General features: G+C 34.7%; 1 protein-coding gene across 1 annotated transcript in view; it reads left to right on the top strand.

The window, feature by feature from the left end:
- Samsn1 (SAM domain, SH3 domain and nuclear localization signals 1) overlaps nucleotides 1-26629 on the top strand; it is a 134721-nt gene extending 108092 nt beyond the window's left edge. Inside the window, exons 16-21 of the mRNA XM_090331159.1 lie at nucleotides 1910-2059; nucleotides 6368-6497; nucleotides 9007-9158; nucleotides 11575-11781; nucleotides 13869-14019; nucleotides 25312-26629. Of these exons, the coding sequence (XP_090187285.1) occupies nucleotides 1910-2059; nucleotides 6368-6497; nucleotides 9007-9158; nucleotides 11575-11781; nucleotides 13869-14019; nucleotides 25312-25505 (984 nt within the window). The 3' untranslated portion in view covers nucleotides 25506-26629. The remainder of the gene's footprint in view (nucleotides 1-1909; nucleotides 2060-6367; nucleotides 6498-9006; nucleotides 9159-11574; nucleotides 11782-13868; nucleotides 14020-25311) is intronic.
- Nucleotides 26630-27189: the final 560 nt, after the last annotated feature.

Raw genomic sequence — 27189 nt, 5'->3', positions numbered from 1 at the left:
ACTGGGGATAGTTTCTTTGAAGCTTATGTATATATGATAAAAAAATTCAAAATATGGTGAGACATTATTTGATACTTAGTTAATGGTATATTAACATCACTTGTAACAAAATGCTTTTGCACTTATTTTCATTAGAAAGTCATTTTACAAAAATAGCTTAAGTAGAGGGAAAAGAGAAGAAAAAAGCTAACACTAAAATTTTAAAGTGCTTCCAAATTGTGTTTTATTCAGGGCTTTTGAATTAAGCAAAAAAAATCTTTGCCTTTATAACCTTAGATGTAGAAATTAATAAAGTGCAATGAGGGCTTAAGTTGGCTGCCCACTCATATTTATCATAGGCAATTTGGGGTAAGATATGAAGCAAAATATAATATTGATTAATAATGATGTTAACTATGTGGTTAAAGTTTTATATTAAATATTCAAGTTCACTAAAGAGAAGTTACCCAACATTTTTTTTTAATATTCAGGGAATGATTGGCTATGCACCTGTGAGGAATGGTGGGTAGTACTAAACTATATGACCTTCAAAGGTCATCTAATACAACCCAAAGATATCATCTAAGAAAAAAAAAGTGTTGCAAAATTCTACATGATGCGTTTCATTATTTCAAAAAATAATTTAACTTCATGAGGTGTCTGGATCTATTCTAGGTCCTCAGAATAAAGACTGATAATAATAATTGATTGTCATAATAACCATGATCAAATAATTCTACTAATCTCATGGATCATGCACCATATGGGAGATACAAATTTTAAGTGCTTGGAGGAATAACAGCAGATGAAGCAAACAGGAAGTAGGGATGAGTGTGTCAAGTGATTCCGACGCTTTCTCACCTTTTACATGACAGAGCAGTAAATATGTATGGTTTAAGGAAGAAATCTGTGGTAATTTTGGACAAGCCGATCCAGAGCAACCACACCAACTTTGGTGTGAACATAACAAAGAAATAGCAAAGGGGTTAATGAGCAATAGGATTTTTTTTCTCTTCAAAATTAGCAAGTATCTGCATTACAGTATTTGAAAAGCTTTTTAAGAACAAACATTCCCAAAATATGCTAATGCTGAGGGTCCAAAGACTATATTTTTAGAACAGTGCTGTGTTGCACAAAATGATCTGAGAAGTAACTAGGAATGTGATGCTAAGAATGTTTTATTTGATGGAGGTTTTGTATAATGCAACCATATATCATTTTGCAATATAAAACATACAAATTGTACTCTATTGCATTGTCTTATAGTGTGGAGCTTTGTAGGCTGTGAATAATATTTTTTATCTGAGATAAAAAAAATTCTTAGTGAACACCACACAGAAGCGATGAAAATAAGTCTTGATTAATGCAGCATATCTGTACTAGTGGATAGAACCAGATATTACTTACTATTGCTTGAGGATGTGGAAAATGTGCACATTCTCGAGAGATTTAATTAACTTCAAAACTTCTTAGAAATTAACCATGACAATCTCAAGTTCTATGAGAGGCAAGTAGATACTTTTTATGCTACTTCAGCACAGATAACTGTTACTGACTTGCTATGAACTTTCAATGAAATTATTTGTCACCACTAAGACATAATCACTAATTATGCCTTGTATTTACTTCTGTTTTGTTCATCTCAAATACAGAACTAAAACAATGCTTCAATAAAACCATTAAATTCAAGGCAAAATTCTATACATTATATACTATGGTTTTCTTCGGATCTTGAAATCTACTGAACAAAATCTAGAGGAAATCAATGGACTTAGCATCTTCTCTCTAACAAGGGTTTCCAATCTATGCTTTTGGAGCTGGAAATAAAGTTTAGCAGTTACCTAGCAAATAGGAGGGCAAAATCAAACCATTACCATCAGTGTCCTCTATGTCCTTGCTGTTTTGTCACTTCAAAATAACTTTATACTAGGAACGTGAAGAGGAACCCATAAATGCAAGTGAAGAACAAAATAAATCTTCCAATAGTGGAGGAAGTCTGGGTAAAAAAATGAGAGCCATTTCATGGACAATGAAGAAGAAAGTGAGCAAAAAGTACATCAAAGCCCTTTCTGAGGAAAAGGTAAGTAAACTTGTTAGTCATTTGTATTTTTCTAAAAATATTCCACGGGTTATCTTTCTAGACACAGAAGTGTTGGGTGCATTCTGAGATACATACATACATACATACATACATACATACATACATACGTATTATATATATATGTATTCTCAGTAATCATGCCCAAATTTTATGAGAAAATATTTCTATTTCAACTGAAGGAGTGAAAGATCAGAAGATTGTCAGATCTAACATCTGAATAATAAAATATAATTTGTTTGGAAAATTTATTAATGCTCCATTTATTTTAATTAACAAATAGCATTCCAGTTTATAGCTAAATAACTTATCTACTGATGGACATTGGGCAGTTTTCACTTGGAGGATATTATAAATAAGAAAGATGAAAATATTCATAACACGTTTTTCAGAAATACTTGCTTTTTTACTTTTAGAAATACTTTTCATTTCTCTCGGGTTATATAGTCATTCTGTTTATATATATAAATATATATATTATTTATTTATTTATTTTTTGCGGGGCTTGAACTCTGGGCCTGGGCGCTGGGGGGGGCGCTGTCCCTGACCTTCTCAGCTCAAGGCTAGTGCTCTACCACTTGAGCCACAGAATCACTTCTGATTTTCTGGAGATTAATTGAAGATAAGAGTTTCACAGACTTTTATGCCCAGGCTAGCTTTGAACCGTGATCCTCAGATCTCAGCCTCTTGAATAATTAGGATTAGAGGTGTAAGCCACCACCTCCCAGCTTTGTTTAATATTTTGAAACAGTAAAACTGACAAAATGCTTTCCAAAACAGTTAAATCATTTCACATTCCACTAAAAATACATAAATGCTTCCAATTTCTCAATTTTTGTCATTGTTCATTTTACAGTAGAAATTAGCAGAGGTGAAGTGAAATATCATTGTGACTCGGGGTTACATTTCTCATTACTGATGACTGAGTATTTTCATGTGTTTGTTAGCCATTTAAAATTTGATTGTCTTTTATTATTCATTCTTAAATATTATTTTTTGCCAGTCCTGGGGCTTGAACTCAGGCCCTGGACACTGTCCTTGGATACATTTTTCTCAAGGCTTAGTGCTCTGCCACTTGAGCCACAGTGCCACTTCTAGCTTTTTTTGTGTATGAGGTACCAAGGACTAGAACCCAGGGCTTCCTGCATGTTGGGCAAGCACTGTACCACTAGGCTACACTCCTGACCCCTAAGTATTTTTCTTTTTTTCTTTCTTTCTTTTCTTTAAAAAAAAACCCTATTCTAGACATTTGTTTTACTGATCTTCTATTGGTCTATTTTGTTTGATTTCAAATAATATTTTCCTGGTAACATTGTTTGTTTCATGTGGTGATATCCCTGCATGTAAAGCATGCTCTTTTCTTATCCTTTTGACTAAGCATTCTTTTAGTTGTCCTTTTAATAATTTTTTCTTGGCTGGGCTCTTTCTCCACTCTCCATCTTGCTTTTCATTCCTCCCAAGGCTTGATCTTAGACACTGTACTCCATTCATGCGATCTCTTGTGCGATCCAGTCTCACAATGTCATTCTTCATGACTGCAAATCTAGCTATGACCACTTCTTTAGTGTTCTTATCACCAATGTTTATTTGACCTCATCACTTAGATATCCAGTAGGTGTCTGCGTACTGAAATGTAATTCCCTTTGCTATAAGAAATCAGTTGCTTTTCATCCAATAGTACTAGTGGCAATAGAAAATGCTTTTATAAACTCAGGACAGAGGGAAAAAATATACACAGAGAGATGTACAGATACAAGAGCACATAGGACAGAAAAAGAAAAACCTAAAAACAATTCTAAATCTTGTTGCTTTTCACATCAGTCTGTCTAATTCTCTGTAAGGTAGACTCAAAAAATCCTGTTCATGCCTCTAACTCCAGCTAGTACATAAGAGGCAGAGAACAGGAGGATAAGGCTTAAGGCTAACCTTGATAATAAACCACATATAATGGTGTACAACTGGGTGCAACTGTGTTTCCAGCAATATAAGGAATGCAGGAAAATCTAGTTCGAATCCTGGTCCCTGACAAATACATAAAACTCTATTTGTAATATAACAAAAAATACACAGACAAGAAGAACTAGTGGTATGATTCAAGTGGAAGAGAGTCTGCCTAGCAAAAATACCCTGGGTGCAAATACTAGTATCACCTCTCCCTAAAAAGGCTCAATAGATAAAAACAAAAATTGTTGTGGATAATGTGCTTATCTATGAGGTATAAATAAGCAGAATAAACATCGAGAAAAAAATCTGACCATAATATAAGTTTGCCTTATATTAGTGAAAAGATCCGTGAAAGAGCAGTTAGCTTTTAATCTAGTTCTGAGAAAACTGGACCAGGCTGATGAGGAATGCTTGAACCAAGTTTTCCTATTATTGGAGCCTCTTGTTCCACTAGACTGGAGTCATTTAATTCCTCTGCTTTCCAGTCACTGGAAGGAATGGGGCTTCAGTGTAAATTGAGTTGTAGACGAAGAGTAGAAATGCCAGCAGCTAGCTGCTAGTATATTCACCAGTTTACTGTTGCTAGTAACAAATATCATGAACTGGGTGAATTATACAAAGTAGAAATTTAATATGGCTTGGGCTTATCATCTCCAATCACAAGAGCCTATTTTGTGATGGCCTTAGCGGCAGTGTACCAAGGTTTGCCAGCTACCTCGGGAAAATGAATGAAGATATGCACGTGCACATTCTGCTCTCTCTCTGTTTCTTCTAATAATCTCCACTGGCTTTCAGTCATGGAGCCTTCATTCCAATTGATCTTAGATGATCTGTAGATTTCTAATCATCTCCCAAAGCCCTCACTTCTAATATATATGAAGTTTCCTGCACTGAGTACCATACATTGAAAATATAAGCTTTAGAAGGAAAAGGAAATATACACACACTGTAACATCCAGCTCCTGGCATTCATGATTGATTTCCATCCCATAATACACATTGCAATCAATAAAGCAGGGCCCCACAGCAAGGGATTTGATTGGCACATGTGGCTCGTCACAAATGTGTTCTAGTCTATTCTATCTCTATGTTAGTGCTTTCCTTTCTCTTACTACTTGCACAATCCAAGTTGATCATACCTTTAGTTATTTTTGCTCTTATAGATCTTTTGAATTAGAAACTATTTCTTGTACCTCACATAAATGATTGCTTCTTATAATTCAGAGCATATGTAAAGTAGAGGTCTTTGGAGGTTATCTTATCTGTCATCCAATTCACCTCTTACCCACCTAAAATAACCTTCCTCCCTAATTCTCTCACATTATACAATGTACTTCCTTTATCTCACTTCTCATCCTCTAAGGTTGTCTTATTTTATTTATGCATGACTTCCAAAACATGTAAAATGAAAATCCATATACACACAGTCTACATTGTCTATACATACTAGAATTCTTAGCACTACAGCACATTTTATCCTATTGCTATATGTACTGTAGCTTCCAAGTTCTCCTAACACTGCTTTACTGTGTTCTATAAGCCTCTGCTGAACAACTGAATGCAGAAATGAACAAACCAACTCTACATTATATATAGATTTTAAAGTTTTATTACTGCTCAGAAATGCTCAAAATGGGGATATTGAATTACCTTCTGATGACTATTAAGAAATTCATAGGCTTTGTCCTAATCATGTAAATATGGAAAACATTTGAGCTGTTCTCAAAGAAATGTAATTTGTTTTGAAATTGTCTGTCTTTTCTAATTTTATGCAAGATTTGTTTTTCACTTGACTAGGTGGCAAGTACTGTATGAGATTTGTAAAGCTTCTTAGATAGGCCTTGCTGTAGAATTGCAAAGTGTGAATGTTTTATTCATATCTAGTGATCTGGTAGGGTGCAAATAACTGACATGAAACAACTGTGCAGAGTTTAAAGCTGTGCATACCATCAGATCTCAAAGAGTTAGTAATGAGGGTAAATAGATGAAAAAGAAAACAAAGTAAAAGGTACTTTTACAAATAATGCATAGACATCACTAAATCTAAGCATTCGGATTCTATGGTGTTGATAAGGTATTCATTTTTTCTTGCAAAAAATAAAATCACAATTTCTGTCGCATGCCACAATAAAGAATGTCTCATCGAAGGAATTTTTTTCCAAATAAACTCTAAAACAGTTTGCTCAAAACTGAACGAAAGATCGATGACGCTCATATGGTATGCGGATGTATTCCTCAGTATTTTCTTGTTACAATATGACTTGTTTGTTAAGTCAATGCACACAGTGAACATTTCCACGGAACTCTGCTCTCAGCACTTAACCTCTGACATGCTTCTTTCTGAAGGCTGAGGAACACGGAGAGGATGCCCTCCCCCATCGGAACAGTTACCCGCTGACTGGGACCCATACTGAGAAGGGTTCTCTCAAAGCCAGTGACTCCATGGATAGTCTCTACAGTGGACTGAGCTCATCAAGTAAGGCTAATGAGCAGGGGGCAAGATCCTTATTCAATTAATTGAAAACAACATATGTGCCCCTCTGGGCTTCTTTATCAAATTAGAACAAGGTGGCAGTCGTTTTATAATAGGAATGGTAAATCGTTAGAATGTATAGAATCTATATGTACTTACTATTGTATTAAATTTGAATCCCTGAAACAACAGCAACAGAGCAAATAAGGGAACAAAGGTATGCTGATAAGAAGTAGTATTACCTTGAGTCAAAAGTTGAAAACAATTTTAAATAGTCTGAGAAGTAAAATCTTCTGAAAGTTACAGCCTGTATTTTGTCTCTCTTCCTCCATCCTTCTTTCCCTTTCTTTGTCTTTCCTTTCATCTTTCCTGTCTCCTCTCCTTATTCTAATTCCTCACTTTCCTCAATTTCTTTCTCTCAAGTACTTTGAAAAATTGCAGGGTATTTTTATCAATTCATTTACTTTTTGTCATGAAAGAATAAAAAAGGAGTATGCAAAAGTAATGCTTATATATATATGAGAGATATGTCACTAATTAATCTTAAAAAATCCACAAATGACTAACAAGATATTTCTAATAAACAATGTATTTCTAAGAAGGAAAATATCAAGTTTCTGTGACATTTCCTAAAAGTACTAATACTGTATGGTGCTTTGTAACTTTCATATATAATCTAGTATACATCCTCTGTTGTGTTCAGGGCTTTTCACTATGCTTGAATAATTTTATTTATGTGTGTGTGTGGTGTGTGTGTGTGTGTGTGTGTGTGTGGGGTGTGTGTGTGTGTGTGTGTGTGTGTGTGTGTGTGTGTGTCCTGGAGGTTAAACTCAGGGCCTGGGTGCTGTCCCATAGCTTTTTTTGCTCAAGGCTAGCACTTTAGCACTTGTGCCACAGTTCTACTTCTGGCTTTTTCCTAATTAACTGGAAATATGAGTCTCATGGATTTTTTTCCTGCCCTATATGGCTTCAAATCATAATCCTCAGATCTCAACCCTCTGAGTAGCTAGGGTTTATACATGTGAGCCACCAGGGTCTTGCTGATTTTTGTTTTCATCTTGTTTTTATTTTGCTTGTTTCCATTTCCTTTTAAACCACCTGATTTAATAATGGGTGACAAAGAGATGTTTCAACTATCCTACATTTTATTCCTACGGGTTTTGTTATCTTTAAATAGTTATACATATCAACTCCACATGTTTACGAGTACTATGAATGTGCATCAGGATCATCCTTTTCATCATTCTCGCTCATCTCTCCCAACTCTACTCATCACCTCAATTTTCTTAATTCCATTTTCACATGTATCCATAAATACTTTCACTGCGTTCTCTCGGCCTTCCTCTGTCCAGCTTATGTTCTCATTGGCAGTGGGAAGACTTATTTGGTGAAAAAAGCTTAACAGACACACTGGCATTCTGTGTGTGAAATTTATGTTTCACTAGCATTCACTTCTATTGGCAGTTTTTAAACTTCCAAATTGTGATGATGAATGTATGAAACTTTTAACAGGAAAACCTGGGCGTGGGTTCATTCATGGAAATGGTGGGTGACTGCTTGATACTTGTTTTATACAAGTATATTTCTATGATTAGAGGTAATTCACCTTTCTTTTACACAAGTTCACACACACAAAATGGAATAACTCAAAGGATCTTTGCCATAATGTCTTAATGGATGGCACTAAAGCCTGGGCTGTCTAGTCCTTGAATGGAGCCTGCGGGGAAAGTGAAGTAATACTAAGGATGTGAGACAAGACCTGAACTTCTCTATGGAGAGCCATTCTTGCCTTAGGCAAGCCACAAAATGAAATCTCTTTCCTGCTTTTGTTTCTGTTTTCCTTGTTTTTGTTTTCCTGAAGTTCGAGAGCAAAAAATGAGACAATGAAGGAGTGTGGAGCAGCTTTTACAACCAGTTTAGAATGCCTGCAAACCCCTTACTGGTCCAGCCCTTATGATACACTTCCTCTCTCTCTCCTAATCTCATTACAAGGCAAATGTATCACCTTTATTACACAGCTGTTGCCTTATTCACAGTGAGAACTGGGGTATGCAGTAAGAACTGGGTGGGGGGAGAATTTTATTCATAACTGTCTTAAGTTGTAGGGAATCAGGTGGTATCATGCTTAGATCATTCATGATCAGTAACACATAAAGATTAAACTATTGTTATCAACCTGTGTCTTGGTTCATGTATGAAATTATCAGGCTTAGGCAAGAGCCAAACCTATACCTTGCTTGTCTCTCTTTGCCAAGTGTTTATTATTTGGCATACTAATATACAGTGGATCAAATCATAGAAAACATAAGAAGGTATTTGAAGTATGAGTTACTGACAGGAGACTCAGTCATCTTTTGGCAGTAAAACCAAAGATCAGAAATAGCTTAAATGACAGAATTAAAACAAAACTAGAATTCACAGGGTCCAAAAGAAGGCTGAAATGCTAGGAGCCTTAAATGAGAACTGTTTAAAAGACAACAGCAACAAAACCCAAGCCCTCTTCTTTCAACAGGTGGTATAACTAGCTGTTCAGATGGCACAAGTAACCGGAACAGCTTCCGACTGGACGATGACGTTCCATACTCAGGACCGTTCTGTGGCCGTGCCAGAGTGCACACAGATTTTACCCCAAGTCCCTATGACAACGACTCCCTCAAAATCAAGGTAAGTTCACCTCATACTTGTTTTATGAATGGTTTGCCAAATGCTGCTTTGATGCCAGGAAGAATAAGAAGAGGAAATAAGCATGTTAATGTCTTCCCAGAAACATTGGCTGTGGGGTAAGAGGGATTAGTTGGTTAAGTCTAGGAGCATAAGTTAGCATTAGATAGCAATACAAGTTCAAATCATTTTGGCCATTTTCTGAAAGCTGAAACCTCACAGGTACTGGAGGTGCCTAGTTCTGAGTGCCAAAATAATAATGATAATAATGATAATAATGATAATAATAATAATAATAATAATCCAGAAAAAGACAAAAGGAAGATGGAGTCCCTTTTGACTAGGCAACCCCGGTACCTTTTGAGTTTGTTTCCATGAATAATAAGGAGCTTTCCCAGGTGGCATTCTGCCTAGCATTCCTTCTACATATTCCGAACTCAGAAGCTTTGAGCCACATGAAATTATCTGAAGTTTTATGTCTTATAAACTTATAAATTTACACATTTCACAGCTTTTAACCTCACTAAATTCTACTGTTATAAACAAAATTCTCATTTTATACAAATTATATACTAACAGATCAGTAAGAAAAAATATGAGTAGCAGTTTTAAGATCCTGTTTGTTTAAGGATATAGATCCTCAAAATGGCAAAATATTGAATCTATAGGAAGTTATGGCTCAAAAAAAGTCATTTTGACTCAAATTTAGACATTTATTTGCATAGAAATCCATTGTATTTACAATATAAATCATTGGCTTCTTGTGGCCAAATATGGTCTGAGTTAAAAAAATTTTCAATATCACTTGGTTTGAATATTCATATCCTTCTTCATCCTTCAATGGAAATGTTGTGGAGCACAATCTAAATATTTTCTCCTCTTAATGTTAGCGCCTTAAGAATTAACTTACACTAGTGGTGTGTGGCTCCAAGTAATACAGCACTCACCTTAGGTGATAATGCTCAGGGCCAGTGCCCAGAGCCTGAGTTCAAGTCCAACTAAAAACAAAAGGGTTAAGTAACCTACTTAGTACAAACATATTTTACATATTTGATAAATTCTGTGTAATGTCATTCCTTTACATAGATAAACTAATCCTGAGATTTATTTGTTTTATTTCATACTGTGGAAGATTTTTTTTTCAGATGAACTAAAATGATGGAGAGCCCCTTGAGGAGTGGTGTCTTGATGTTTCAATGTGAATTTAGTGATAGGAAAGAAAAGTGCATCATCTTTATGTTCAGACAACTCGGGCTTGAGTTCCAATTTTCTCATAACCTTCATATAAGCTCTCCTGGGAACTTATTTGCCATTCCATTTTTTTTTTTTGCCAGTCAGGCTTGAACTCAGGGCCTGGGCACTTGTCTTTGGACACATTTGCTCAAAGCTAACACTCTGCCACTTGTGCCACAGCATCATTTCCTGGTTTTTTTTTTTTTTTATATGTGTGGTACTAAGGAATCGAACCCAGGGCTTTGTCCATGAGAGGCAAGCACTCTACCACTAGGCTACGCTCCAGGCCCCCATTCCATATGTCTCAGTCAAATATAAAGCAATAATACCATGCCCTCATAGGATCCAGGTCACTGGGGACAGGATCAGAAGGTTCTTGGTTTTGTTAGAGAAAGCATTGTAGGCCAGACAGGAAAGTTAGTGAGAATGGGTTTATTCATGCAAGTGAAAGCATTCTCTGGAGTGAGGAGACAGTGCAGGCTCGAGAATTGGAATATTACCCCCAAAGTCTTAAGACCTCAAACTTTTCTTATACTCTACCAGCATTAGAAATAACCACTCTTGAAAACTGTGTCATTGATCCCTGGAACCTCTGTTATGTGTCACTCCTGCTCCTACTCATGAAAGGGGCTGGTCCTGGGTGCTTAGAGTTATTTTTACTGCTATTAGTTAGAATTAGTGTTATTTTTCACTAGCTACATCACTGTAGATCAGTAGAGCCATGCTTCGGGTTACAAGTTATTCCATCAAGAGCAGTGAATCAGGGTGTGATTTTATTTGATTATATTAAATTCACAGTTCTCATCTATCAGGTGTCCTAATCTCCTGCCAAACCCCCATTTTATTATATTAGATTATTAATCTAAGAAGTATGTTACAAGTAAAAAAATAACTATGCATGGAAAATAGTTATAAATTACAGGGTGCTCTAAAATATGAATTGATAATTTCATATAGAAAAATGTATTATCAACTGCATTTGGAAGCTTTCCTTGTAAAAATGCACAGGTTTGTTCATTATTATTAGCAAATGATTTCTTTAAACAAGTGATCTCAGATATGTTCTGTTACCACTGAACACTTACAATAATGTCGTTTTCTAGTTTTCCATAATTCCATTCTTTCTTCCAGTTTTTATACCACTCTAGCTCTTAGAAAATTGATTTGTATATGTCTTTGCCCTTAGAAAGGAGACATCATAGATATTATCTGCAAAACACCAATGGGGATGTGGACAGGAATGTTGAACAATAAGGTAGGAAACTTCAAATTTATCTATGTGGATGTCATCTCAGAAGAGGAAGCAGCCCCCAGGAAAATAAGGACACATCGAAGGACTACAAGCAAAATTCCCAAGACTCTGAAGGAGTTCTTAGAAAAGATACATCTTCAGGTTAGCTAATCTCTTTAGTGTTGGTGATATACAGATGGATTAAGAAATCAAATGAATATTTCTGTTGTTAAGTTAAAAAATTATGAGACAGCAAAAAAAACCTGTTTTGCTAGAACAGTCCTTGTATCTCCTTTATTAGTTTTATTATTCAATGACAGGTCTTGATATAACATCCCTTGGACTAAAACCATAGTGGTACTTAGTGACAAGATTAATGTTCAGAAAGTATAATGAAAAATGTGACATATCTAGAAAATATAAGAACCAAGTTACCATCTCTAAATGAGAATGATAAAGTGAAAATCTATAGAAATGAAAGGAAAAGTGAAAGAAAAATGATAATTTTTACAGAGATGATAACTAAATATAATCATTCCAAAAATTATTTGTTACCAAACAGTCATTATTAATCCTCATAATGAGTGTGGTGAGGAAATATTTTGTCTATTTTTATAATCTAGTATCTTCTTGTTATAGTAACATAAGATACTTTTTAAAATATCTGCTTTGTTAAATGATGTATACAATATATACTCTCACTTGATAGATTTCTAGAACTACCTCAACAATACAATCTATTTCTAAAATTTACTCGGTAGTGCTTTGACATTTTATCATTAATAAAGAAAATAGCCAATTAAAACTTTCTTTGTATGAATTATCTGGTTACTTAGCTGTTTATAGACACATGATCTGAATTTTTTTTTTTTTTTTGCCAGTCCTGGGCTTGATCTCAGGGCCTGAGCACTGTCCTTGGACTTTTTCTCAAGGCTAGAGCTCTGTCACATGAGCCACAGCACCATTTCTGGCTTTTTTTTCTATGTATGTGGTACCAAGGAATCAAACCCGGGTCTTCATGCATGCTAGGCAAGCACTCGACCATTAGGCCAAACTCCCAGCCCCACATGATCTGAATTCTTAACGCAATACATTCCTATGCTATTATTGGTATAACACATATGGGACAGTATTTGGAGAAAGTATAGGTTCCAGTTGTGCCTTTGCAACTTATTAGTTCTATAGTTTAGGGGAAAAAACTTGGGTGTAAAATCTTAACCTCAAGTCACAGCTAGATGGTTGTGTCAGAAAGGAATTTTTTATATTAAGTTGTCAAATTCCATGCTCTTCTAGGACAAACTATTTTTTAAAATTGCAAGTCTTTTTTTACTTTTTACATTTTAAAGTAATAAGTTCTTCCTGATTACTTAAAACTCTTCAACTTCCTCTTATTCAATTTTAGTAACTAAAATAAGGATATTGAAATTATGATATAAATGGAAGAGTTTTTCTGAGGAAGTTGTAAAAGTATTCTACTCAATTTGCATTTTTTTATTCAGTTAGAGAAAACAGGGGTTGTATAAATAACATAGATTTTAAAATCAGAAGTCTATGAATTTTAAATTTTAAATTGATAAATGATGCAAATGTCAGCATCTCTCAAATACACGTATCTATGCATATATACACACACATGCATATATATATATATAAACAGAAAGAGAGAAGGAAATAATATTTGTCCCAAATGGAGTGTAGTTGTATTTAATAGAAATCTGAGATTCATTAGGTGTATAAAATGCATTTCAACCAAAATGCAAAGTCATATGATTTTTCAAATTCGTTTCTGTCTACCAAAGAAGGTAATAGAAGTTGTTGTTTTGTTGATTAAGCGAACAAGAAGAGACAGAAAATAAGAAATATTACTGTAATATACTCATGAAGATATTTTATCCATAGACTTAAAGAAATGTTACCAGAATCAGTGTAACTAGTCAGAAGTGAAAAGAACAAAAAGGATGAAGAATTCAGTTATTAAGTTGGTTTAGCAGTGTTACAGCTGAAGGTAATTCTTTCTATACATTTGTCCTTCCAGAGGTGAAAATTATACAGCATCCTCCTTAAAGCCCTGGAGTTAGAATTAGGACAGCTGGTACAACTAAAATGGCGTGAAGCCAAAATTGTAAAGACAAGCATCATTCATCTTCTATCCATATCTCTCTACTTTCCTTAACCCTAAAATAACTAAAAATAAAATATTTAAATATGGCTTCTTTATATAATACGGTACTTATTTTTCTCCTCCACAGGAATATACCTCAACACTTTTGCTCAACGGTTATGAGACTCTGGAAGATTTAAAGGATATAACAGAGAGTCATCTCATTGAATTAAACATCGCCAACCCAGAAGACAGGTTGAGGCTACTAACAGCTGCTGAAAACCTCCTTGATGAGGAAAGTAAGTGTGCAGACCTGTTGTTTTTCTTTTCTTCCTAGTATTTGTACTTTAAGTAGCAAAACCATTAAGAGTACAGCCCTCAATGAATTTACTGAGAACCATCTATAATGTGCTCTTTCATAAAATAAGAATTTTCATATAACCTCAAGAACAACAACTCTGATCAAATCTGTAATTAAGGAAATGATTTCTTTCTGTTCATTGCATTCTCAGGAAATAAAAGGACTTCTCTCTGGGTCCCTCATTTTGATTCTGCAGAGCTATTAATTTACAAGCAAGTGGATTCCTGCATTCCCAAATACTGAGGGAGGTTAGAGACAAATATTTAGTGACAGCATGAGCCATTAGTGAGAAATGTAACACATGGCTTCTGTAGAACAACACAGAGCATGGCTCTAAGCTAATGAGGCTTTGTGCCACACAGGAAAATTCACTTCATTACCATATAGTCACATCTTGTATGTGTTTATAACACTCTGTGAAAACGTTATAATGGCTTGCAAAAATATTCAGCTCTTACTTTTTATTATCTAAGATGGTTTTCTGTATTTGTAAGTGTATAGTGAAGGTGGAATAATGCATACAGATTCACTTATAGCAAAATATTAGCTATGTCAACTGGGTTGGAGCTTTTACTTTTATAATTACCCAGCCAGAACATCCTTCCTATTAATCTCCTCAAGCAGGGGATCCCAGCCTGACTTTAAGGTATAACAAACTGTAAAAAATAGTGATGATAAAAAACAGGGAAAAGTGTCTAATATTTGAGATGAAAAATAATTTGTATTCACCAAGCTTATCTTTCCAAGTAAAACTGATAGCAACTCTTATTTTATTTGAACACATGTTCTATGAAAATCTTTTGGCCAATGTATTTATTATCTTATTTCGCACTCTTCACACAGCACTCCATGTTTCTCATTTGAGGATGAGATATGATGATCATAAGTAATTCTTCTAAGTGCAAATCCTTGGCATATTTAGAATTTTGATTCCAACTACTATTCCAAGGCTAATCTCTACTTTCTAACACTGTAAGCAACAGCCAGATGAAGAGTAAAAGAGGAAAGCCGTATTTAGCACTCAGACCTCATGACTTCCTTTGTGGGCTATCCTGTATCTCCTCCGGGAAATCCTACGAAACTGACGCCTCCTCACTTGCTATGCATTTGCTTTTTATGTGGTAGCATTTCATTTACATTTTTAGAAACTGTTCCTTACTTCATTCTTACTTTCTATCTTGAGTTCTCCTAGAGCTTCATCCTATTCCAAGGGCTTTCACATTCATGACTAATTCAACACCAAGAGAACTTATTTCACCTTTAGATCTAGGTTTTCATATGCTTTCTCTGAAGTTTTGGAGCCAAGAGACTAATACAAGAGGACAGTGAATCATGGAGGCAAATGAAGACTAACATAACTGGGAAGGGGTAGGGGGGGACTGGGAGAAAAACATGGGAAGGAGTATCAATGTTTAAGAAGGAATATGCCCACTACCTGACTAATGTAACTAACTCCTCCCTACATCACCCGACAATAAAATACAATTGGGGGGGGGGAAAGAAAGCAGTTAATTTACAAGCCCAAACTAAGTCCTATGGCAGTGTGCTCCAAAGCAGTTTCTTTTATATCATCTCATTTCAAGTTACCATAACTCACTAAACAATGTTTGATTAAAATCTAGATGTATAAATTTTTTATTCATTATGTTCAGTGTCATGCTAATATCCTCGAAAATATGGGGTATAGGAGGGAGAAAAATAAGGGCTGAACAGGTAAAAATAAATGTTTTTCTTCTTTAATTCCATACATGTAGATATGGGTTTGTTTCCTAACTTTCAGATGAGTAAGTAATTCAGCGGTAAGTTTCAAACAGCTAGATAAATAGAAGACATTGGGAAATTCAAATTGTAGGGTAGTTCGTCAGGTTTTTCCAGGTCTTTGTGTCATGGTTTCATTTCAGAAAGTGAGAGTGAAACTCAGCATTCTGGAGGTTGAGGCACAATGACCTAGAATTCTTGCAGTCAATCTGAGCAACCAGAGTGAGACCTTTAAAATAACATATACACATATACATACATACACACACATAAAAATAACCTGGAAGTTAGTGTATGAGAACAAAACCTGGTGACAAAATGACTCTGAAAGGTGAGAGGCCAACTTGGCTATCTCCCAGGAGGGTTTGTGAAAGAAAGAATGCTTTCAGTAAAATAGTACGCTGCAGGAACACAACGGAAAGATGAGTTTAAATCAAAGTCACATATGCTCTTCATTTCTTCCCTTTACCTCCTTCACTACCTGCTTAGTGTCTATGTTGGCCAAAGAGTAATGATGTGTAGATAACAACAGTATGAGGGCTAAGTATTATTTTTTAACCAGTTGGCTCAATTTTTCCAGTGCATGATGGGACAACTGAAATGTGAATAGCTGAGTACCTTTCTGAAACTCATATATGTAGAACTTAGATGGTTGAGTCCATTCAAAACATATCCTAGTGTGTGAAGACAAAATGTATCATCTGTAAGAGTGGAGTGACTTTCGTTGTATGACATATGAAAGAGCGTAAATCTCAGATAGTATTTCCTGAAACAAAACTTTTAAAAAAGTTGTATTTGAATGGTTTCCCTAATTTGTAATAATTAGTACAAACCTTAGACTCTCCGAGCAGAGGATTACAATAGCTCCAAACCTAGATACATAAGAGCCATATAGGATGAGGCTAAATGAAAGGACCTCCAGGATATGGAAACAAGAGCCATATAATGTGTGATTGTTGTTTTTAATGTACTATGTTATTTCTCATCTCTTTTTTTGTCCCTTAGTTATTCTCATATTGTTACAATATAGGAAAGGGAAGGGGGGAAACAAGAAGAAGGGAAGGGTGGGGTGAGGAAAATGGAGACAAAAACATGAGAAGGGGTGTAAATATTTGTGAAGAAATGCACCTTCTATCTGGTGAATATAACTGTAATCCTATTAATTACAATAAAATGTGAAGAAAAATAATAAAATAAAATAAAATTCATATATTGCCTAGTAATATATGAAATATACACAAAAAGCCAAATTCTGAGAGATGAAAAATAGAGATTCTACCAGTGTTACTTGCAAACATACAACCTGAATTTTTTTTCTTATTTTAATCTTATGGTCTAAAGTAGTATTAGAATATACATGTCAAAAAGATGCATAACTTGCGTTATGGTATTGTGACTGAAAGCTATTTATCTTTTATGAAACTGCTTTGCTCAAGAAATAAAGAAGAATGACTGCCATTTGTTGATAAGATGGTGAATTCTGATGATTTGGCATCATGCGTCTGCAGGCTTATTTTTATCTGTCCTTTACTTTGTGAATCATATCTTCTACAACCATGCTAAAGATTAAAAATACAACCTTCATGTACCTTGAATGATAATATCATTGAATATATGGTTATATAAAATGGAGACATTATTAAAAACAAATTCATGCACACTCACAGGTTAAAAAATAGTGTTTTTGGTAAGAATGAAATTCATATATTGAGCAGGATTTTATGTATCCATTTTTATTTCGATCACTGAATAATATCAGTTTGAGGAATGCCTAGTTTAGGCTTGTGATAGGCTGTGAACTTGTGTGTTAGGCTGTGAACTTGGAAAGTTTCTGCTTTCTGAACAAATTTGGCATATGTTTTGTGGGTAAGAGTTTAAAATATTATGAAAATATAGAAAGACCACAGGTTCCAAAGGTGTCTTTAATATATCTAGAGAAATTAAAAATATAGGAACAAGACAAAGAGAAAACTGAAATCTATGATTTAGAACAAAGATTTCCTTTCCTCTTAGCCCAGAGTTTATTAGTATAGTTTGTACTTTGACCTTGAAAAGGTAAACTGGATTAAACCTTTTAGGTCACTGTTTGGCAGGAGGTAAAGATGCTGATAAAAAGACTGACAAAGGATGTCTATACACACAAGATTACCACTAGAGAGAGAATGATTTGGGGGTTCCACGTCCCAAGAAAAACAAGCAGAGATATTCAGAATTTATCTGAGGTTGCATTAGAACTGCGTAGAATTTGCTTTCTCACCTGGGAATCTAAATAAAGTTAGAGAAAGAAGAAAAATTGGTGTTGAGATCTAATTTCTGAAGAAGCAAATGAAGTGTTTATTTTGTGCACATTAAGGTTTTTGTATTTATTATGAGAGTTTAAAAATGATTCTCCTTTGGGAATAAACACCAATGAAAACTAGGAGAGGCAAAGAAAAAGTGGGAAGATTTGTAAAAACCCAACCTTATAAGCCCCTTTGCCAGCCAGGCACTGCTCATGCCTAGCTACTAAGGAGGCTGAGATCTGAGGACTCAGATTATAGGCAGCGTGAGCAGGCAAGTCTGAGAGACTCTCCAAAGCACTACTAAAAACGAAAAAAAAAAAAAAAAAAAAAAACATTCAAAGTGGAGCTGTGGCTCAAGTAGAGAGCTAGCATTGAGCTAAAGAAGCTCAGGGACAGCATTCAGACTCTATGTTCAAGTCCTAGAATCAGGGAAAATCATAATCCTTTACCTTATTCAAAATACTTGTTCAGAATAAGATACATAACCTGCTATTTATAGTGTATATTTTCTGTTTTGTACTTGTCTCCTTTTAGAAGTGTTGATGTATCCTATAATCACACGGATCAGAAGTTTTACTATTGTCCCTGAAAAATATGGGTTCTGGCAATAGGTTGCTTTCCCCTAGAGGGATATTATCTTTAATTAAAATTAAAACACTAACAATGAACAAACTTTATAGAATCTATATTCAATTTTTTGAGGTACCTTGTAAAGTCTGGTTGCAGTGCCAAACAAAGAGGAGGAGAAAGGGGTAGAGAGGAGGAGGACCTGGTGTGTAAAGCCATGGGCTCTTGCTGTGTCATAGCAACCCTTTATACCTAACCCGTCCTGAGTGGTGCCTGCCTGCCTGCCCAAAATGACACAGGAAAAATGGAGAGGGGAGTTGTCAGAACCTGGTACGGGAGTTTCCACTAGGGCAGATCAGCAGCAATGCCAAGCTCCAGTCCTGCAGTTGGCCTAACAGTGTGCCAGCCTAGCCTGGTGCCCCAGCCCCTGACATGTGTACCCAGGTACCCAGGCTGCCAACCTATGTGCCACGTGAGTTCAATCTAGATTCCAGAAATGCACAGCTTTTAAGGAAAGACATAGTATCTACCCATGTGTATAAGGTGCAGGCATATCACTTGTATATTTATAAATATGTATTTGATATCTATTCCTAGTCATAGCTGATTGGCTTTATGCAAGTTAATTTCTCCAGTTTTTGGCTCCAGTAAGATTTCATTTATGATACACAGTTTCTCCTTTACCATACAGCAGAATTTACGGATTTTTTTTACCTAAATCATCTAAATATGTTGGTAATGTGTATAAACAGAGCACTACTTCAGTTGCTTGTGTAATGCACTATTATTGTAACTGGTTTCATAATGAAACCATTGTGGTGCTCTGTTTCCCATAGCCATCCTGAACATGTCTAACAAATGCTTCTAGAATTAACAAATGTTGTGGGAGAGGGTGAAGAGATTTGCAAATAGAAAGATTTTTATCCTTTTGATAAGAATTAAAGATCCCTCCAATCTTACCTCACACCATGCACACAAGTTTTGAAATAAGCAGATAGGTATTGATTGGCATGTATCATCACAGTTATTTTTTGTATATGCTAACTTTGTGTGTGTGTGTGTGTGTGTGTGTGTGTGTGTGTGTGTGTGTGTGTGTAAAACTGTTGTAGACTTTTGGAGAGGAGCAATGTAAAAAACACAGTTTAAAACGTGCATACTTTTTGTATCCAGAAATTTATAGTTTCAAGAATTAATACTACTAAATTCAAAATAAAAAAATTAGTTTAAACATTTGTAGCTAGTATACAACTACATAGACTTCCACCAATAATGAATTTGTTAAATTAGAGAATATAGGCCCATCTCCAGGATATGGAAAAGTATTAAGAGAGTAACATAGTACTTTCCATATATTGACATGGAAATACATCCTAAGAATATTAAAAAATGGAAACAAATAGAAAGTTATGCAGGATAAATCTTATTATAGTGAAAAAATATATAATGACCTGAGATTAGTTTTTCATCATCTCAGTAGGAAAGCATGGTTTTATTTCTATCTTCTTACATTTTCTTCTTTTTTTCTCCTTTCACTAGTCCTAAGTATTAAAACTGCATAAGACAGGACAAAAGCCTAAAACTTTTAGTCAGTGTTAATTTTATGTGGCAAGGCAAGCTTCATGAGGATAGTAAGAATTGAAAAATCAGTTACATGGCATGTTATCAGCTTGTTCAAGTAGACAGGACAAATTAATCTATCAGAAATATATAATTGATTTCCCTAAGCTTCTAATTAAATAATGAACAATGGCAGTTGACAATCTCATTTGCTCATCATCACAATAGTCAAAAATAACAACAGTTCAACTGGCAGTAGAAATTTCCAGGGACCAAAACCCAGAGTGAGTTGTCTGGAGGGGGAATTCCCCCAATCTATTGTCAACATATAGCTCAGTGACTGTGTTCTCCATTGAGAATGACACTGCCCCTTTGACTTATCAATACAGTGGAAGTAAACATCACCGGGGTGTGAATGAGATGTTCTCTACAGTACATGACTCATTAGAGAACCAGTTATGGTCCTAGGCCACAAAGCAAGCAAATAGAGGAAGAGTGATTTCAACTCCACGTTCTCTCATGACCTCCATAGATGGATTTCTATTCTTTATTTTGTGTTATTTTTCAAGAAAAGAGGTTTGTAATAAAGTAAAATAAGTACCAAATGCTACCTTTTGTTAGAAATCTACAGTCCTCAAGTTGTTTAAGGGCATGTTTAAGATGAAATAAAATGTAGCTGGGAGCCCTGCTGTTATTTTTAAATTATTTTCCTAAATGAAAAAAAAATAAAACTTTCTGTACAAAAATCTAGCCATAGAAGCTTGTACAATGACTAAATTATTTCTTTTTGAGTGACTTAAATGGATGCAGAACATGAGGGTGAGGATTGTAAAAGACTAAGGTGTGTATTTTTGCTTGTCTTTTTGAGGATAGTGCCAGAATAGAAAAAGGAAGAGGAGGGCTACTTATGAAGCATCTTTAATTGAATTTTAAACAATTTCTTTTTTATCTTTCATTTTTCTTTCCTCAGTCTGAACATCACTTTTTTACTAAAACATTATTTATTGCTTTATTTATTCTAAGCTGTGTTATTGATATTTGAAAAAGAGGATTAACAAAGACAATATATTCAGATTCTGAAGATTTGGGTAAAGAAACCCCTGGGACAATTTTCTACAAGGGGAATACAGGAAGGATTCTCTTCTTAGAGTACTGAGAACATTTTCCTAGAATGAGAATCTAGTTCTATTTTCTTACATATTTCTTCACTTTTATTATAATTGAGATTGCCACACTTAATTAATGAAATGTCACAACTCAAATATAATTATTTTATGAATAATTATATTAGCTGTCTTATGTTTTAATCACCATGCCACTTTTTTTCCAACAATGATGACTATCTTAAAATCTATAATTTTGATCCATGGGCTTTATATAATCTACTGCTTTTGTAGGAGATAAAATATTTTAATATTCAAATTAGTAATTGATAATAAAATATTTACTAAATAATCCTTTCTTGTTAGTTTTGGTTTAGCTACACCAAATTCAGAACAATGCTGGTTTCTGGAATTCATATCATGCATGTAATCAGGTCATAGTAACAAGAGACATATCAATAATTATTTACAATTATTTAGCATACTCATACTGAAAATATGTATGTAGCCTTTGGGATATTCACAAACCACTGAGGGTCACATGCACATATATACGTACATATATATATATATATATATATATATTTGTCAGTCCTAGGGCTTGAACTCAAGGCCTGTATACTGTCCCTGAGCTTCTTTTTGCTCAAGGCTACTACTCTACGACTTGAATCACTGCACCACTTCCAATTTTTTTGTTTATGTTGTACTGAGGAATTGAATTCAGGGCTTCATGCACGCTAAGGTAGCATTTTACCACTAAGCCACATTCCCAGCCCTGAAGGCTATATTTTTTAAAGCTATTTTATTTTACTTTTCATTATTTACAAATTAAAATAGAAAGCATTGTACATGATTTATATAAGAAACATAGAAGCCAGGTGCAGCGCTCATGCCTGTAATCCTATCTACTCTGGAGGCTGAGATCTGAGGCTCAAGGTTCAAAGCCAGCCCGGGCACAAAAGGACTTGTGACTCTTATCTCCATTAACCTCTAGAAAATGGGAAGTGGGGCTTGGCTCAAGCCTTGAGCTGAAGAACTCAGGGACAGCAACAAGGCCAGGTTCAAGCCCCATGAGCCACAAAAAAAAAAAAAAAAGAAAGAAAAGAAATATAGTAACATTTACATTTATATATATTCTTTTGCATACAATTTTAATGATAGAATGTGTACTTTTATTAAATTTATATTATCCCAAATATTTTAGTATTAAAAGTTGTACTCAGATATCTAATAAGTCTGTAATTTTGAAGGCAAACTCTTTCTTATTCCTATGTGTTGTTTGCGTGGTTAGCTCAGATGATTGGACCATGGAACAAAACTGATGAAGGTTGTGGTTTCAATTTCTGGGTAGGCCAGTTAGCATTACTGTGCTTCATGGCCACATGGAGGGACTAAATGACTTAGAAAGAAAATGTGAATGCATTCGTATGAATTTATCTCCTCTAAAAAAAAAATTCATCTCTAACACAAGACCTATCTTTGTGCTAATCCCTATTATTAGTGTCAGGATGAAAAGAAACAAGAGGAAAATCTTGACTCTCTGAATACAAAGATTAGATACCATATAGCTTTCATCTCCATAATAAAACATAATGATCTGCCTCTTTTTTATAGTTACAGTTGAGGGGTTCCAGCTGATCACCTGCCTGAAATTATTGCAAGCCTGGTGGGAAGCATTTGAGGAGACACAGTCATGTTTTCATTGCACTAGGAAATCATTTAGCAAATTACTGCTGTTCTGTAAATTACTGTGCTACATAACTTCCATACTGAGAAACTGTTTCCTTTTTATAAAGAAAAAGGTAGATTTAAGAGTTCTTTGGTAAATTATCTGTATTTAAAATACATCAATTCTTACAACTGAATGAATGTGATATGACATTCCTTGGGTGGAAATTTTAACAACACATGTTTTCATTACTGCTATTAAGCAATGGCTTGGGCAGAATCTATTTTTCACTTATCTTACCATTTGCAGTGAATGTGTAGAGACGTCTTAAGATGAAATGATAATCTAAATATTAATTTTGAAAGAAAATGATTTTAGAAATCAGGTTTTAAGTAAACAAGGCCTCTATCTTCAAGAGAATCCTACAACTGGTAATAAACCTAAAGAGAATAACGAGATTGAACAGCTCTTATTATAGCAAAGGATACTAATTTGAAGGGAAATTGCTTGGCTCTTTACATTTCAACAGACTAGAATTAATCTAAGGAGGTGTGGCCTTATCCTTATCACCGTTGTAAACCAACAAGGTCACATTTCAAATATGGTGTTCATAGTTAATATGTTAGGATGCATATCAAAGGCCTATTTCCTCTGGCCTTTTCTAGAGACATTGGATAATGTACCAGAAACTGCTCCTTTCACTTCAAGGCAATAATACAGAGAAGCAGAAACAACGAAAAAAGCAATTCCTTATAAAATAGAGTCCCATTTCATAAAAGAAAGGTTGAAAACCAAGTAATAGGGGATTATCCAAAAAGATGACTTCAAAGAATCTTGACAACTTCAATATTGTTATGACTGATAAATAGAAAATGTTTCATGTAGCTAAAGCATAACGAAGAAAATATAAACATATTAAAATTAAGGACTCTCAGAATTCTGGGGTGTGAAAAGTTATTATACAGTTTCCTTGTTTCAGGTCTTAGAAATTTGGGTTATTTTCTTTGCATGGGAATTGAGTAAATACCTCAGAATGGAATCAAGTATCTGAAGGAAGAGTTCTTCTTCAAGCCTTCTTTTTTTTCATATATTTTTTATTTTAATTAATAGAAGGGTTGCCAGATAGATGGTACATTAATTCCCATACATTGATACCCTTTCACATGTCTTGGTCCCCATTTCCCTCCCCTCCACCCCCACCCCTCATCTTGTTTTCCCCCCTTCCCTACCCAATTTCAAATAACCAAATACAAATATATCCAATATATCAGGTAACAAAGTGAGATACTGTAACAATATGAGATAACCAAGGGACAGCAAAAGAGATGAGAGATAACATAGTACCTTAAGGACAACAATCATTTATTATATGGCTTATGCTTCTATATCCTAGAGATCCTTCTTTATATGTGTGAATCTTCCACTGTGGGACTCTTCAAATGGTTAAAGTGAAGAAGCCCAGGGATGGAAAAGTTAAAGAGGAGGATGTGCTAAATGCAGCTGAAAACTAGTAGTCGGTTATTCATTTCTTCTCAAAAATTCGATTTATGATACAGAGAACTACCGATCTGGAAGGGCAAAAACCCTTTACGATGACAAAGAGATAGCTAATATTAACAGAATCCTGTGATGACTAACACTGTGTAATGTTGGGTCTTTAGAAACAAATTTCAGAGTTTCAATATTAATATAAAATAATATAAAATATTTTAATATGTAATATACATAGACTAAATGGAATATATTTATAGCATATATAATATATAATAGAATATGTTGAATATAGAAGACAATGACCTGAATCAATCTATAAAACACATATAATTGTCTTTTCCTACTGAAGGCTGACATAGAAAAATACTAGATCCTTTAAGTTGTATTATATTCTAAGTGTTTGAAATTCTATTGTACATGGCTCCCAATAGTGAATATTTGCTTATGGATTTACATCATCATGATTTCAAAATTGTTCACAAAGATTGCTAGATATGTGTAGATACAACGTATTATCAACTAAACAAGAGCCTACATTAACCTTTGCTTCTGTGGGTTGTTCACATCAAATTCATGAAACTGAAACTAAACCATGAAAGACACAATTTGTGTTCTAAGAAAACCTTCGTATGTATGTATCTCTTTTATAACAAATAAATATATCTTTTACTCACTGAAGCTTCCACTGTAATGAACTCAAGGTTAGAACATTAAAAATGGGATAATACGTGAAAGTGAATGACAGGTAAATAAAACTCTCCTTGGCTTTCACTAACCCTTCCTTTTTCTTCCATCCACAGTCATTGAAGAGCAAGTAAATGAATCTGAGTCCTTATCCTTAAGCCCAGACATTTCTTCAAGTACATCACAGTTAGATGATTGCCCAAGAGACTCGGGTTGTTATATGTCATCAGAAAATTCAGATAATGGCAAAGAAGATCTGGAATCTGAAAGTCTGCCTGACATGATACAGAAGATTACTCTCACAGAATAAAATGTCTGAAAATTCTCCTCAGTTGTATCTATAGATAATATAAGTTTCCTTGGTCAATAACACCAAATAGAAGAGGAATATTTTGTAAATACAAATCAAAAAATGTTTGTACATACAAGTTCATACCTCTACTGTTCACAGGTGTTGTAAGTAAAATGTATATTTATTAAATGCTACATAATTGTGCATATTAGAAAATGTTATGGGCTGGGAGTTTGGCCTTGTGGGACAGTGCTTGCCTAGCATGCATGAAGACCCGGGTTCAATTTCTTAGTAGCACATACATAGAAAAAGCTGAAAATGGTGTTGTGGCTTATGTGGTAGAGCTCTAGCCTTAAGAAAGCCCAAGAACAGTGCTCAGGCCCTGAGTTCAAGCCGTGGGACTGGCAAAAAGAAAAGAAAAGAAAACAAAAGGTTACAACGTAAGGCTTTGATATGTATGGCATATGCTTTATTTTACAAACATAAAAATGTGCAAAATGACATCCTCATACACAAGACAGTTTTGAACATGTATATATTAATAAGTTAATATTAATGGAAAGTCTTTCCATTGAACCAGTTTGTACAAGTAATATGTATACTCCGTTTTGCTGGGAAATTATGTTGATATTGGGAATTCTTGACTCAGAATATTAGTAAATATTGTTGCAGATCCTTTTACTTACTCCATTATTTCTTATAAAAGTACTGATAGCCTGGTGTTGGAAGCTCACATCTGTAATCCTAGCCACGCAGGAAACGGGTCTGGGGAAGCCCCAGTAGAAAAAGTTCCAGTGAGACTCATATCTCCAGTTAACCACTCAGCAAGCAGAAATGGTGCTGTAGCTCAAGTTGTAGAATGCTAGCCTTCTAGAGGCTCAGAGATAATGCCCAGAGCCTGAGTTTAAGCCCTACAACAGACAAAAAAAAAAAATGCGTGAAGACCCGGGTTCGATTCCTTGGTACCACATACATACAAAAAAGCTGGAAATGGTGCTGAGGCTCAAGTGGTAGAGCTCTAGCCTTGAGAAAGTCCAAGGACAGTGCTCAGGCCCTGAGTCAAGCCCAGGACTGGCCAAAAAAAAATGACTTATAACAATATTTGGTCACTCTTAAACCTACTTAAACTAATTTCAACAACTGTAGAGCTATTCTTTTTTAAGTGTAAATATTAAAAACTGTGATATACTCAAATTTTAATAATAAAAATAAATATATGATATTGTATATTCTATGCTAGTTTTTTTTTATTAGACCTTGAAAGAATTTGATCACACCTCAATAATGATTCTCAGTTCACTGATGGTTCTTTTAGACTCTACTATTCTCCTTTTTAAAATTTTATTTTATTTTTAATATATTTTATTGTAATTAATAGAAGGGTACATTATATTCACCAGATAGAAGATGCATTACTTCACAAACATTGCTACCCTTTCTCATGTTTTTGTCCCCATTTCTCTACCCCCTTTAATTTTATTTTTTATTGTCAGGGTAATGTATAGAGGGGTTACAGTTACGTTCACTAGAAAGTATGTGCACTTCGTCTCACACATTGATATCCCTTCTCATGCTTTTTTCTCCATTTCCTTCCTTTCTCTCCCTCCCAGTCATCTTATTCTGCCCTCTTTCCTTTCTTGTTTCAAATAAACAAATAAACCTATATACAATACACCAGGTAACAAAGTCAGATGCAATAACA

The sequence above is a fragment of the Megascapheus bottae genome, chromosome 1 (assembly GCF_031878675.1).
Source record: "Megascapheus bottae isolate mThoBot1 chromosome 1, mThoBot2.hap1, whole genome shotgun sequence".
In the NCBI taxonomy this organism is placed as follows: Eukaryota; Metazoa; Chordata; class Mammalia; order Rodentia; family Geomyidae; genus Megascapheus; species Megascapheus bottae.
Note: the sequence above shows the minus strand (reverse complement) of the source record. Positions and strands in the feature narration are given on the sequence as shown.